The sequence below is a fragment of the Octopus bimaculoides genome, chromosome 9 (genome assembly GCF_001194135.2).
Source record: "Octopus bimaculoides isolate UCB-OBI-ISO-001 chromosome 9, ASM119413v2, whole genome shotgun sequence".
Taxonomy (NCBI): domain Eukaryota; kingdom Metazoa; phylum Mollusca; class Cephalopoda; order Octopoda; family Octopodidae; genus Octopus; species Octopus bimaculoides.
Window position 1 is genome coordinate 79,236,015 of NC_068989.1, and position 15,030 is coordinate 79,251,044.

A 15,030-nucleotide genomic window follows, 5' to 3' on the forward strand; every position below is an offset into this window, starting at 1 on the left:
TTTTCTTTTCCAGCTTTGATATTTTGGCTTTGTACGTCTTATTTTTAACCCTCCTCCTTATATTATTTTTTGTGCAATGCTTTCCCTCTCTCTACCCACTCAGCAGAAAATGTTTGATCTACTACAAAGTAAATCCCCTTCCCTGTACCCTCTGCTCCTTCTTACCCCCCCCCCCCAACCAAGCTGTATCACTAACACCACTTGCATCTTGTGGAAAACTTTATTTTTTTCTTACTTTATTTTATACTTTTCAGCATAAATAATTATTTGAAAAGAAAATCATTATTATTACTGCTGCTACTAAGGGGGTGACCTGGCAGAATCGTTAGCATGCTGACGAAATGCTTAGCAGTATTTCACCCATCGCTACGTTCTGAGTTCAAATTCCGCTGATGTTGACTTTGCCTTTCATCCTCTCAGGGTTGATAAAATAAGAACCAGTTGAACGCTGGGGTTGATGTAATCGACTTATCTTCACCTCCCCCAAGCTGCCCTTGTGGCAAAAATTTGAAATAATTATTATGACAGCTACTGCAACCCATGCTAGCATGGAAAGCGGACGTTAAACGATGATGGACTGCTTTTTTGGCAGAATCAGTAGTGCAGTGGACAAAATGCTTCATGGTATTTCTTTTGGCTCTTCATGTTCTGAGTTCAAATCCTGCTACAGTCAACTTTGCCTTTCATCTTTTTAGGATTGGAGACGAAAATAAAGATTGTGGTTTCAATTCCTGGATTGGACAATGCGTTGTGTTCTTAAGCAAAACACTTCATTTCACATTGTTCCAGTCCACCTGGCTGGTAAAAACAGCCAATCCTGCTATGGCTTGGTGTCCTGTCCAGGGAGGAATAGAGAAACCGGAATATTGACCCTATGCCCCTTATGAAGTAATGTGGACAAACCGATTATTTTAAGGGTGGCAAGCTGATGGAACCATTAAAAGTATTGGGCTAAATGTCTTGCAGGATGTGTTACGGCACTCTCATTCTATCAGAGGTCGATAAAATAAGGTACCATTTCGATACTGGGGTTGATCTCCACTTAAAATTTTTGGCCTTGTGCATAAATCATGTGGTAAGCTGGGAGTACTGTAAGGGTGTTGGAGAAAGTGCCTTGCATTATTTGTTCTGGTTTTTTATATTCCGATTTCAAATTCCACCGAGGTCTTCTTTGCTTTTCATCCCTCTGTGGTTGATGAAATAAAGTACCAGCCGAGTACTGGGAGTCAGTGTAATCAACTGGTCTCTCTCAAGTTGCCAACCATTTGTTCCTAAACAAGGAAGAATTATTATTATCATTATATAAAGTGGCGAGCTGGCAGAATCGTTAGCACACTGGATGAAATGCTTAGGGGTATTTCACTTGTCGCTATGTTCTGAGTTCAAATTCCTTCGGGGTCAATTAAATAAATACCAGATACGCACTGGGGTCGATGTAATCAACTTAATCCCTTCCCCCCAAATTTAAGGTCTTGTGCTTCCAGTAGAAAGGATTATTATTATTATTATTATTATTATCATTATACCCATGGCAGTTAGCTAGCAGAATCGTTGGCATGCCAGGCAAAATGCTTCATGGCATTTCGTCCATCTTTACGTTCTGAGTTCGAATCCCACTGAGATCAGCTTTGACTTTCATCCTTTCAGGGTCAATAAAATAAATACCAGCTGAACTCTGGAGTCGATTTAATTGACTAAGCACCCCCCTCCCCCCAAAAAACTAACTGCCCTTGTGTCAAAATTTGAAACCATTCTTAGAGCAGTGCCAGATGTTATCATCATCATCATCAGCATTTTATGTCCTTATTTACTTGCTACTAAGGACTGGATGGTGTGTGATCTAACATTGTGTTTTGCCATTAGTAATGGGCTTTCATCATTTGACACATGCAACAACACAGAAAACTGTCAATCTTTGATGTTGTGTGTACTATGTACTATGGTTTTCTTATATATTAACGCCCCTCCTATTAGCAACTACTTTATGACATCAATTGGATGTAATAAGTACCAGTTGAAAACTGGGGTCGATGTAATCGACTCCTCCCCTCCCCCAAAATTGTTGCCCTTGTGACGAAATTTGAAACCTTTTTTTTTTTTTTTTCTTGTCAAAATTTTTATAATAGGATGCCTTTCCTATCCTAATCACTTTACAGCATTGACTAGATGCATTTTATATTGCCATCAACACATGAGAGATTGTCTGCCCAGACTAAATTGTCCCCTCTGTATTAGTTTTTATTCTGAATTACTATCCTGCTAGATGGGCTAACATTGCTGCAGCTTGTAGGGTCTTCGTTTCTTCCTCATTTGGAGTATAAATTGTACAACTGGATGCAGTCCACTCAGCAAGGTAGTTGTTATTAGGAAGGGCATCCAGTCATAAAAACTATGCCAAAACAGACACAGAAGCCTGGTGTAGTCTTCTGGTTTGCTAGCTCCTGTCAAACTGTCCAACCCATGCTAGCATTGAAAGCAGACACTAAATGATGATGCTCTTCAAATCTGCAAAAGTCCCTTTACATTCTGAGCTTATATCCTGCTGAACTTGACTCTGCTTTTATCTTTCTGGGTAGTATATGTGCCAGGTTGGGTGAGGTATGGAAGCACATGCCATTGTAGCGTGTCACTGCATCCACCATTTGTCAGTATCTGCTTGGGTCCTCCTGGGTAACCTGCCGAGCAGTGACCCAGTCAGTTCCCCTCTCTGGGAGGTACTTCCTCGTCTGTTGTATGAGCCATGTGGCTGACCAGATTGAGCTGTCACCCCACTACCAATCATGATTAAATCAACTTCACCTTGGAGGTGGTGTTGAAGTACGACCTTGTCTTGAACAGTCTAAAAACAATCTAAAGACCCTTCTCCTTAAAATGTATGGCCTGTTCCAAAGTAAAAATAATAAACAAACAACCAAAAAACCATAGGTAGTATCCCTTTTTTTATTGGTTCACCTGCCTTCCCCTTTTTTTGTGTGTGATTCATCATCATCATCATTTAATGTCCACTTTTCATGCTGGCATGAGTTGGATGATTTAACTGAGGACTGGCGAACCAGATGGCTACACCAGCCTCCAGTCTGATTTGGCAGAGTTTCTACAGCTGGATACCCTTCCTAACGCCAACCACTCCGAGAGTATAGTGGGTGCTTTTATGTGCCACCGGCACGATGGCTAGTCAAGCGGTACTGGCGACGGCCACGCTCGAAATGGTGTATTTTACGTGCCGCCTGCACAGGAGCCAGTCCAGCGGCACTGCCAACGATCTCGCTCGAATGTCCCTTCACGTGCCACCGGCACAAGTGGCAGGAAGGCGCCGTGTGAGTAAAATGGTGATGTCATGTTTACATCCCTTACGAACAATACATTATGTTGTTTTGTGTTTTTTGACTTATGGTGACTGGTGAAGCAATAAAACCCGTACTTGCCAAACTCTTTGAGGTTGGCCCCTCAGGATGAGCATCTGACTGTAAAATACTGTCCCCAATGAGATCTTCATCCAGTCCATGCCAGCATGGAAAAGCAGAATTAGAATGGACCAACTAGCATGTGTGCAAATGTGGATAAGTCTGCTTTGCAATCAAATGGTAATTGGTTTGATTCCATTGTGAGGTACTTTGGGCATGTATTTTCCACAACAGCTTTGAGTTGACCAATGCTTTGTGGTTGAAATTTGATGAACAGAAGTTTTGCAGTAGTCCGTCATGTATGTTTGTATATATCTTGTGTCAATATACTTCTGTGAGAAAGCTGGTGTATTCATGTAAGAGCACACAGTGTTATTTGTTCTGCTCAAGTTACACAGACACTCTCTTGTCACTTTTATCATCGTCATCATCATCATCATCATCATTTAATGTCTGTTTTTCATGCTAGTATAGGTTGTGTGGTTTGACCAGAGCTGGCATGCAGGAGAGCTGCACCAGGTTCCAATTTGATTTAACTCGGTTTCTTCGACTGGAAGCCCTTCCTAATGCCAACTATTCCACAGAGTGTACTGGGTGCTCTTTACATAGTCCAGCACAGGTGCTTTTTACATGGCACCAGCACAGGTGCTTTTTAAATGGCACCAGCACAGGTCCTTTTTAAATGGCACCAGCACAGGTCCTTATTACGTGGTGCCAACACAGGTCATTTTTACGTGGAACCGGTATGGGTAATTTGTATGTGGCGCCTATACATAAAAATGAAAATGCAGTGAAACAGTGATTGGTTTATTGGAAATCTATACCTAGTGACACTGTTTCCAAAATACCTGATATAGAATGTTTAGACTAGGATAATAACTAAAATGGCTTTATTAAGGCCAGGGTCTGAGGAAACTAAAGTGGTGGTCTCTGTAGGCAATGATTCATTCAGTAGAGTTGTCAAATTGTGGATAGATTTGTGTGATGTGGGTTTTTGAGAAAACTAGTGTGTTCAATAAAGCCCCTTCTGTTGTTGAAAGAAAGTTTTTCTGATGGTTATGGTTGCATTGAGCTAATATTTATTGATTTGTTACTTTGATCTATCATGGATATCAAATGGAAGGACTTCGTCTCCAATCTTGCAGTCCTTGAGAAATCTCAGGTCAACAGCATTTTGAAGCCACCAGATATTGTCTCAAATGGACAGATGATGTGTGCCATATACAAAAGAAAATGACCCAGCTTTTCTCTACTGCATCTTTTGCAGTGAACTCAGCACTGGCAAAATACTGCCCTCTGTAATGTTACAATGGTCAAATCAAACAGATTATGTGAAAGAGCAACATCAGCCTTCAGCCTGAGAAGAACCAGCAGTGGATTAGCAAACTCTACCTTCAGACAATCTTGACTGTTGCAGGTTCATTTGGAAAAGAGCATTGCAGAAATGAAGAGGACAAATAATGAAGATGAAAATTCTGTCACTCTGTCCATTAGCTGAAATTTGTGCAAATGTGTGTTTTATGCTTGGGTTAGTCTTCTCCATCATTAGAAGTGCCGACAGCACAACAAATGAAAAAAACAAAAAGTGGAATGAAATATTTGGAAATGAAAAAAGCTGATGGCAATTTTGGAGAGCAGGGAAACCTCCATTATGAAGTCATTGAGAAGTCTTGTTTTTATTTGCACCATCACACTAATATTTTTATATCAATGTAATGTGTGTGTGTGTGTGGCTGTTGTATATACTCTTATTGTAAGCAAAAATAACTGACATACAAAAACAGTCTCATTTATTTGGAAATAGATGAAGGTTGTTGACAGGAAGAGCATCCAGCTGTAGAAAAACCTGCTTCAACAGCTTTCATCTGGCCTACACAAACAAACATGGAAAAGTGGACTTCATTATGAGGTTAAAAGGTGCTAGCAGAGATTAGTGATTATTATTAAGTGCAAAGAAACTCCAGTAGTAACATCAGACAGAAAGGTAGAATTGTCTGAATTATTACTGTTCTTGATAGGTACAGGCATGACTGTGGTAAGAAGTTTGCTTCTCAACCACATGATGGTTGTGCTGGTATGTTAAAAGCACCCAGCACACACTGTAAAGTGGTTGGCATTAGGAAGGGCATCCAGTTGTTGAAACCAAGCCAAATCAGACTGGAACCTGGTGTAGCCCTCCAGCTTGTCAATTCTAGTCAAACCATCCAACCCATGCCAGCATGGAAAACAGACGTTAAAGGATGATGATGATGATGATGAAAGAGGATAAAGACAGCGAGCTGGCAAAACTGTTTGCACACCAAGCAAAGTGTGTAGTGGTATTTTGCCTGTCTTTATGTTCTGAGTTCAAATTCTCCCGAGGCTGACTTTGCTTTCATCCTTTTGGGGTTGATAAATTAAGTACCAGTTGTGTACTGGGGAGGGGGGGGTCAATGTAATCGACTTCCTCTTCCTCTCAAAATTTCAGGCCTTGTGCCTATAATAGAAAGGATTATTAAAGAAGGTGGGTGACTGACGGAATTGTTAGACTGTCAGATAAAATGCACCACACAATTGCATGTTTATTCCATTGCGGCAAAGTGCAATGCCTATGTCAGAACCCATTTACTACCATATTGTACTATGCTGCAGGATGAAGAAAGGTTGAAAAAATCACTGATGTAGAACTTCTCTGTTTGTTCTCTGCATTAGGTAGGGGGCATGGTGGAGAGATATCCTAGTTTTAATGTCAAGGATTTTATTATATAGCTTTCTATTTTAAGACAACAAAAGGGATTGTCCTGTAATCATCTTAATAATTAACCCTTTTGATACAAACCCACCCAAGACTATCCCTGGTTCTATGACCTAAGCTTACTGTTTTGGTGTGATCTAAATTAAAACCTTCCCTCAAAATTTTATGTTAATTTGTTCCTGACGGCAGCTTAATAAGAAGAAAGTTATTTTACTAAATTCTTCAATATTTTAAAAATGGATTGAAACTAAGACGGTATATGTCAACAGAAGTATGGTAACAAAAGGGTTAAGATACCATTGAAGAACTTGTTTGCATGTATTTATCTACAGAAAGTTCGCTTCATGGAACTGGATTTCTTTCAAGTTGTACTTGAAGCAGCTGGGATATTTGGCCTCAACTGCACTTTGCAAACCCAGTATAAATATTTATTTCTTTATTGCTCACAGGGGGGCTAAACATAGAGGGGACAAACAAGGACAGACAAAGGGATTAAGTTGATTACATTGATCCCAGTGTGTAACTGGTACTTATTTAATCGACCCCGAAAGGATGAAAGGCAAAGTTGACCTTGGCGGAATTTGAACTCAAAATGTAATGGCAGCCGAAATACCGCTAAGCATTTCGTCCACCGTGCTAACGATTCTGCCAGAACCCAGTACAAATATTGACATAAATCTTACAGCACTGCTGCTGGTTATAACATAGTAACATAGGATTCCATCTCTATATGTAAAGCGATATATTCAATCTTTAGTAGACTGAGACATTGAGAGACAGGTTATATCCTAATTGTTATTATTTTGCATCCAATTTTTCATGCATCACTATGTTGCTTGAGGCTTCTGTTCCTCAACATTTTGCTGGAGTTCAGTATCCTGAGATCAGCCTTCAAATCTTCTTCCACAGGTTCCATCTATTTGGATTCCATGCTGTTTTATCCTATGGTCATGCTTCATACATCGGTTGCCAGATGTATAACCCTGTTTGTATGTTGGTTCAAGGCAAGACAGCAGACCAGCCTTGATACTGGATTACTGATAAACTACTGGTACCCTTCAGAAAGTCATGAACATCACACAATCTCACTTGTTTGAGTCTTTATCCTAATGCAGGGAATAAAGATTTACCACTTTGAGTAGCACTGATTTAAGGGGTTAAATCCAACATAGCATCTTTTACTCCTCTTTAAGATTCTACACTCAAACATCATTTATAAGATAGACGGACATGTCCTTCTAAATGTACACTGCTTCTATAAGTTGAGACTTTAATTGGGGCCATGATGCTCTTGTTTCTTTCAGTAACTTGAAGATATTATCACTAAACATACCAAGTTGCATGAATAAGAGCTACTCTCCATAAACATGTAGCCTTGAGTTGTTGTATCTCATGGCGTGACACCCCAGGCAATTGTCCTCTACAATGACATTAAAAAAAAATAAATGCGCCCTTTTAAAGCCTAACCAGGCTCATGGGCCCGGTTTCCCTGTTTCAATGGCGTATGTGTTCCCCGCTGAACGGGACGCCAGTCCATCGCAGCGTTACTCATTTTTGCCAGCTGAGTGGACTGGAGCAACGTGAAATGAAGTGTTTTGCTCAAGAATACAATGCGGCGCCTGGTCCAGGAATCGAAACCACAATCTTACAATCATGATGCTGACACCCTAGCCACTAAGCCACGTGTCTCACACAATAACCTTAAGCCAACCATTATCATCATCATCATTGTTTGATGTCCATGTTTCATGTTGGCAAGGGTTGGATGGTGATAAGATCTGACTACGGTGAGGGCTGTGTTGGTCTCCAGTGTGTGCAATGTTATGGTTTCTATGGAAGGATACCCTTCCTAATGCCAACCACTTTACACAGTGGACTGGGTGCTTTTGTGTGTGTGTGTGGTACCAGCACTAGTGAGGTCACCAAGTAACTTGTAGGACAAAACCCCTTCACAAAAAAGTGCTTGCAGTATTGAGTGGGGTGGCTTTGTGCCAGATGCTGAGAAGCTAATGTCTGAAAGAGGGACAGGAACAGGTGTCTCATTGTAGAGGAGATACATGGCTGCCTCAGCAGGGAAAGGAAAAGGGATGTGGAGATGAGGTATCAGAGCATACCCTTAATGTACAGTAAGTTGTAGAGAGAAGAATTAAAATATGGAGTGCTTCACAAATTTACATGTCATACCTGGAATCAGTTGACAGAGACTGTATGGAAGCCTGATGTATAGTCATGTGCGTGTGGGCGTATCTGTGTTTATCTGGGCAAATGTTGACTTCACAGCTTTGCATGTCACTGCCTGAGTGAAACTCTGATGTGATCTTAACATTTTTTGTTAAGAATATGTACCATAAACTTTGTGCCTTTGCAAAAGAAAAAAAATTCCTTTATTTGAAACAAAAATGGAAGGACAATTGGCTGTAAAATGCTGCTGAAAATAAGTCTGCATGGAAAATGGATCTAAAAGGAAGAATATGAAGGAAATACTTCTCTCTGTCATTCTCACTACATTTGAACGAGATACAGTTGAAACCCTCAGACTTAGTACAACACATGATTTGCACAATTTCTGATGATCTTCCTTGCTCACCTAACATATATATCGTTATAACTGCATCACAGAATGTTGGATTTCTCTTTAGTGTTAGAAAATGCTTCATTTGCTGGGCCTTTGTGGAACCCAAGCAAGACTGGAAGTACTGTTCCCCGTATATGTGACACTACTGCTGCCATACACACAAACGTCCTTGTCTAAAGCCAAAAGCTGGCCATACTACTGAACGGCGAAGATCCATTCATTGATACAACTGGCATACACACACACACACACACACACACATACAGTTTCCTTTCTCTCTCCACTCCAACCTTATTTGTTACCCTTACTCTGTCTCTCTTCCCTGATTCTGTTACAATCCTTTCTTTCGAGAAAACACACACTCTCTCCCTTTCTCCCCACTTGTGTGCCATACCTTTTTACAGGCATTGGCAATCATGTACCTCCATGCAAAAGCCTGATGATTGATGAATCCTGTGAGGGAAAGATATGACAGCAGTTTCCCTTTACTTCTTGCTAGTTTATTTATAATTTACTCTGCTTCATCTCTCTTGAGCTTACCCATGAAGCACAGAATCTTTTTAACCCTTAAGTAGTGGGGCTGATTCACATGAGTGGGTCTGTGTGACACATATGTAGGGGGTCGGCCATCTTCCACATTCTGTTTGCTTTATCCACAGGACCATCTTCTGATCTTTAACCCATATTGGGGTGTCACGCAACTGGCATCCCTGCTAGTGGCACGTAAAACCACCCATTACACCCTTGGAGTGGTTGGTGTTAGGAAGAGCATCCAGCTGTAGAAACCATGTCAAACTGGACTGGAGTCTGATGCAGCCCCTCAGCTTGCCAGCCCTGTGTGTGAATGTATAACATGTATATGCTTGTGTATGTTTGAATGTATACATGTATATGTTTGTGTGTGTGTGTGTATATGTATACATGTTTGCATGTGTGTGTATATATATAGAGATTGATAGATATGGCTCTGTGGTCAAGAAATTTGCTTCCCAATCACATGGTGGTTTTGAGTTCAGTTTTACTGTTTAGCAAGGGCCTACTACTATAGCGCTGTGCTGACCAATGCCTTGTGAGTAGATTTGGTAGACAAAAACTGAAAGAAGCCCATCGTATTTGTAAATATCGGTTCAAGTGTTTGCATGGCTAACTTCATATTTCCTTGCTGACACATGTTCATCTCCTGTTTGTGAACAATGGCTTCACTGTTGATATCATTTGTTTGCAATCTACCACGAAAGCTTGTCCAGCTTTCTTGACAAGACTTGACATGTGGCATGATCTTTGTTAAGAAAGGGCTCATTTCTCTGGTATTTTTTTTTTTTTTTACTTCCATTTCTCCATGTAAACATGCATGGGCAGTTTGTTTGATAGACAGGGAGGTTATTACTTCACCTGGAAACAAGTGGAGGCTGGTTGCAAGAAGGGCATCTGGCTGTAGAAAACTCTGCCCCGTCTGACCCCATGCTTACACATACTCATCCCCTGTTTGTGAACAATGGTTTTGCTGTAGATGTATAGTTGCAGCCTGATGACATGCTCTTTCGGGTGATTGTCTGTTTGATATCATCACACCAGAACTAAAATTATTGATTCTTTTACAGGAATTTAGAGAAATGGAGACATCACAAGCAAGTTTCATTGGTTTTGTAATTCTCCAGATGTTAATAGTACAGTCAGAGCTGTAGTCCCTTATGGTTTCCCTTTTGCATTGTCATTACTAAGATTGCTTTGTTAGGGTTTAATAATATGTCAAGGTTTGTTTCCCTTAATTGTCCTTATTTTGTTTTTGCTATTTTTGCAGAGACCGTTTGGAGAGACTAGAGTTTGAACGGAGAGTGAGGGAACAGCGAGAGATACGAGAGCAGCAGAAAGAACGTGAAAGACAGGCTCGAAAGAAAGAGGAGAGAAGGAACCAAGCACTGCGCAATGAAGGTGAGAATCAGCCTGCTTTTGTTGTTCATTCCCAAATCAAGTAAACATCTGACCAGCAGCCTTCCGCTTGTCATTGTCCTGCTGCTGCTATAAACATTGGTGGCAGTGTAATGTCTGGGACTTCTTAATTGTCTGCAAACATCTAATATGTTCTTAACATATTTTTAAAGACTACAGAATGGTTTAAGACACGTTTGGCTATTATTAAGTCTGGTTCTTAAAGGCGGCGAGCTGGCAGAAACGTTAACACACCGGGCAAAATGCTTAGCGGTATTTCGTCTGCCGCTATGTTCTCAGTTCAAATTCCGCGGAGGTCAACTTTGCCTTTCATCCTTTCGGGGTCAATAAATTAAGTACCAGTGAAACACTGGGGTTGATGTAATCAACTAATCCCTTCCCCACAAATTTTAATCCTTGTGCCTTTAGCAGAAAGGATTAAGTCTTTGTACTGTCAGTAGAAGCAGCAGCAGCACATTTTATGTCAAAGATGATATTGAGAAGGGGTTTTCTTTCTTTCCCTCCTTCCTTCCTTCCATGTGTGTTTCATTGAAGACTGTTTTTTGAGAATATTTCTACTTGACATTTTATGTTTTTGTAGAAATGGAACGGGCAGAACGGCGTCGGTTGAAACGGCACTTCCGAAGTCGAAGTCCGAGTCGTGAAAGTCGACACCATGACCATATGAATCGATGGGATGCAAAGGCACGACCCAGAAAGAGATCTCCTGATGAACAGCGTATGTATTTCAGGTTTTCTTGACTTGCTTTCTAGACTATATTTTCTTCAACTCATTCATACTTGCACCTCCTCCTTACTCCATGTTTAGTTCTGTTGTTCATTCATTAGTTCCTTTTTACATCTGATTTTTCTTGCTTGCAGGAGTTGGATGATTACTTATCATTGAGGTATATATATATTAAACAGATGCCCTTCCTGTCATGAACATTTACTGTTTTTAAATGACTGATATTTTTATTCCATTTGTCTTTGAAAGCATAGATTTGTGGACATGGAATGTCAACATTGCCTCATCAATTTCTTTTGCTCTGTTGCTTTCATGTAAAAATGGGAAGAATATACTCTCTCTCACTCTCTCTTTCTCTCTCTCTCAGACACACACACATCTGTATGTTTGTGTGTACCTTGTCTTGAGATCCTGTGATGTTGTAAACGAGCATCACCTTCATACAAGCAAGGTTATTTGTTTCCAATCCTGCATGAAGATGTGTTCAGTCATGGAAAAATATTACTTTGTTTGGAAACAGGTGAGGGTTGGCGACAAGATGAGCATCCAGCTGTAGACAATCTGCCTCAATAAATTCCGTCTGACCCATGCAAGCATGGAGAAGGAGACATTAAACAAAAAAAAAATGATGACATATATAAACATATATACAGATATAACATCACAACTTTTTTATGATTTCACACTTTGGCCCTCGTGCCGGTGGCACGTAAAAGCACCCACTACACTCTCGGAGTGGTTGGCGTTAGAAAGGACATCCAGCTGTAGAAACTCTGCCAAATCAGATTGGAGCCTGGTGCAGCCATCTGGTTCACTAGTCCTCAGTCAAATCGTCCAACCCATGCTAGCATGGAAAGCGGACGTTAAACGACGATGATGATGATGATGATGACTTCACACTTTGAATATTCATGACATATGCCAAATATATCCACGGTATAAAAATTTCTACAAGTCTGCCTAATGACATGGTTTTAATTAATGCTTATTTCACAGAAGCCCATTCTCCAATTGGACCCCATACTCCAGATGAAGTTGATGACACTAATGTGGAAATTCCATCTGATGGTTCAGAGGAGCCATACGAAATTAGGCCTGCTGAGCCAGTATATGTTTCAGAAATCAGTGAGGCATCGCATTCAGATTCAGAATCAGGTAAGTTCCCGTTACCCGTTCGTTTCAACTTGGTTTTGCTCTTTTTCTCTCTTTCGTATGTCTAGGCATGGCTGTGTAGTTAAGAAGCTTTCCTTGCAACCACCTGGTTCCAGGTTTGTTTCCCACAGTACAGCATCTTGAGCTAGTGTCTTCTCTTATAGCCTTCGGTAGACCAGTCTCTCATGAGTTTTGCACCTTGTTTCATTTAGACAGAAATTTACAGAAAACTTTACTTAAAGCCACCGACTGGCTTGTGCTGCTGGGAAACACCTACAGTATGGCTTACCTCAGTTCACTTGGCTGATAATGGGTGCCACTCCTGTTTCTGCTTCTCAGTTAAGGATTTCAGGGGCCAGCTGAGACACTATGCAAAATATTTGGATTTTCAAAATCCCATTTTGAGCATTTGAAGTTAATGTAATCTCCTCCACCCTTTTAATAATTTTGGTTAATAATGATAATAATAATAACCCTTTCTACTATAGGCACAAGGCTTGGATTTTGTGGGAAGGGTTGATTAGGTCGACCCCAGTATGCAAATGGTAATTAATTTATTGATTTCGGAAGGATGAAAGGCAAAGTCGAACTTGGCGGAATTTGAACTCAGAACATAAAGAAGACGAAATACTGCTAAGTATTTCATCCAGTATGCTAATGTTTCTGCCATCTTGCCACCTTAATAATAATGATAATGAGCCCTCAGAGTGCGTAAACTTCCACCAAGGCAACACCAGTGTACTCTCAATGATTAGCCAGAGATGATTTTTTAAATGAGAATATCTGAAATAAACTCGAATTCTCTCACAAACTGGAATACTAAAAATGAACCTGACTGCTCTCAAAAATTAAGTAACAAAACCAGAAAAATAATCCAGAATCCTTGTCCGGTATCAGATCAATCCCAACATTTAATCAGTTCGTGCCCGTCATGAGGCAAGACATCCCTGAAAGTTTCATCCGAAACCTTCCGTTGGTTCTTGAGATATCTTGTCCATGGACAGACCAACAAACAAATATGACTGAAAACAGTACCCCTGCCTTCGATAAGGCGGATGTAATCATAATAATAATAATAATAATAATAATAATAATGGCAACAACAATTTTAAATTCATTTTTTTCCATTATTAGATTCACATTCACCAAGTTCAGCATCAAGCTCCAGTAGTGAAGATGAAATAATAAACAATGATTGCAGTGTCGTTGAAAGTCGCAATATCAAATACCATCGTAAGTATATGTTTCTTTATGGCTTTTTTTTTTTTCTTCTTCCAGTTTTAAGGATTTAGAACCACAGTTTTGTTTTTGTTTTAGGTCTGTTTCCCATGCTAGCTTGGGCTGGAAGAACATTTAATATTCAAGGCGTTGTTTTACAGCTGAATGTCTTTCCTGTTACTAACCTTTACCTGCTTTTTCAAATTAGGGACTTATATTTGTTTGAAAGCGCTGCGATTACTGGATGATACAGCAATGTCAGCCTAATGTCATCAACCTATTGTCACTGCTTTTCCTCAAGCATCTTCACATGAAGACAGAACTTTCACACATACATTGTCATATGCACACACATACACTCACATATGCAATCACGCACACACACACATATATATGTGTGTGTAGCCTTAGATATGATAGGTTTCCAACTACTAGTTCAACTCACAAGGCATTGGTCGGCTCAAAGCAGTAATGCAAAAGAAACTTGTTTAAGGTGCTGTGCTGTGAGATAGAACTCTAAACCAAATACTTACAAAGTGGACTCCATATCCATATCGCCAACAAGGGTAGCTGGCCCTGCTGTTGGTCCACATTGGGAAGTCTGTCTTTCTCCTTTGCATTCTCCACACTTAATAGCCTTTCATAGTAACACTTCCATACCTCATTTTCCCCCTCGGTGCAAGTGCACCGCTGCCCATCTGCACACACTTTCTCACCACAACACGATATCCGTAAAAGTTGTGTTCCAAGTAAATTGATGTGTGAAGTAAAGCGTTCTTTTATGTTGTGTCCATTCAGTCTATCATAGCTGTTGATGGTTCCAAAATCTGTCAAGTGACACAAACTCCTATTGTCTTTTACAGCTATTTCTTCTGAAAAAACAGGTCTCATTCTGGAATCAGGTTTGTGTTTTTTCACTTCTTATATCTGTTGTACTTTTCACTTGGACGCATGGAAGTTTTTATTGTTCTTTTACTCTTCTTAACCCTTTCGTTACCAAACCGCCCAAAGCCGCCCGAAAAAAATTTTGGTTCATGTGACCAAGCCACCCAAAACCGCCCGTAATCACCTATTCATATTTAAATGAGAATATCTGAGCAAATCTCGTTAGTACATTCGGGAAAACACGTGATTATTTGTGTAAACAGTTCAGCAATAGTTTTGTACGACGATCAACATGTTTTTTTAATTTTGTGAATTTTGGGAGATTTTTTTCCAAATTTGTTCCTGTGGTGTTTTCAAAATTTGTAATCCTGACAAAAAAATGGAT

The 15,030-nt window shown here is 40.1% G+C and overlaps 1 protein-coding gene across 1 annotated transcript in view; it reads left to right on the top strand.

The window, feature by feature from the left end:
- LOC106872191 (cyclin-dependent kinase 11B-like) overlaps window positions 1-15,030 on the top strand; it is a 73,779-nt gene that overhangs the window by 40,684 nt on the left and 18,065 nt on the right. The window contains 5 exon segments of the mRNA XM_052970804.1: window positions 10,515-10,645; window positions 11,244-11,381; window positions 12,387-12,545; window positions 13,677-13,775; window positions 14,624-14,662. Of these exon segments, the coding sequence (XP_052826764.1) occupies window positions 10,515-10,645; window positions 11,244-11,381; window positions 12,387-12,545; window positions 13,677-13,775; window positions 14,624-14,662 (566 nt within the window).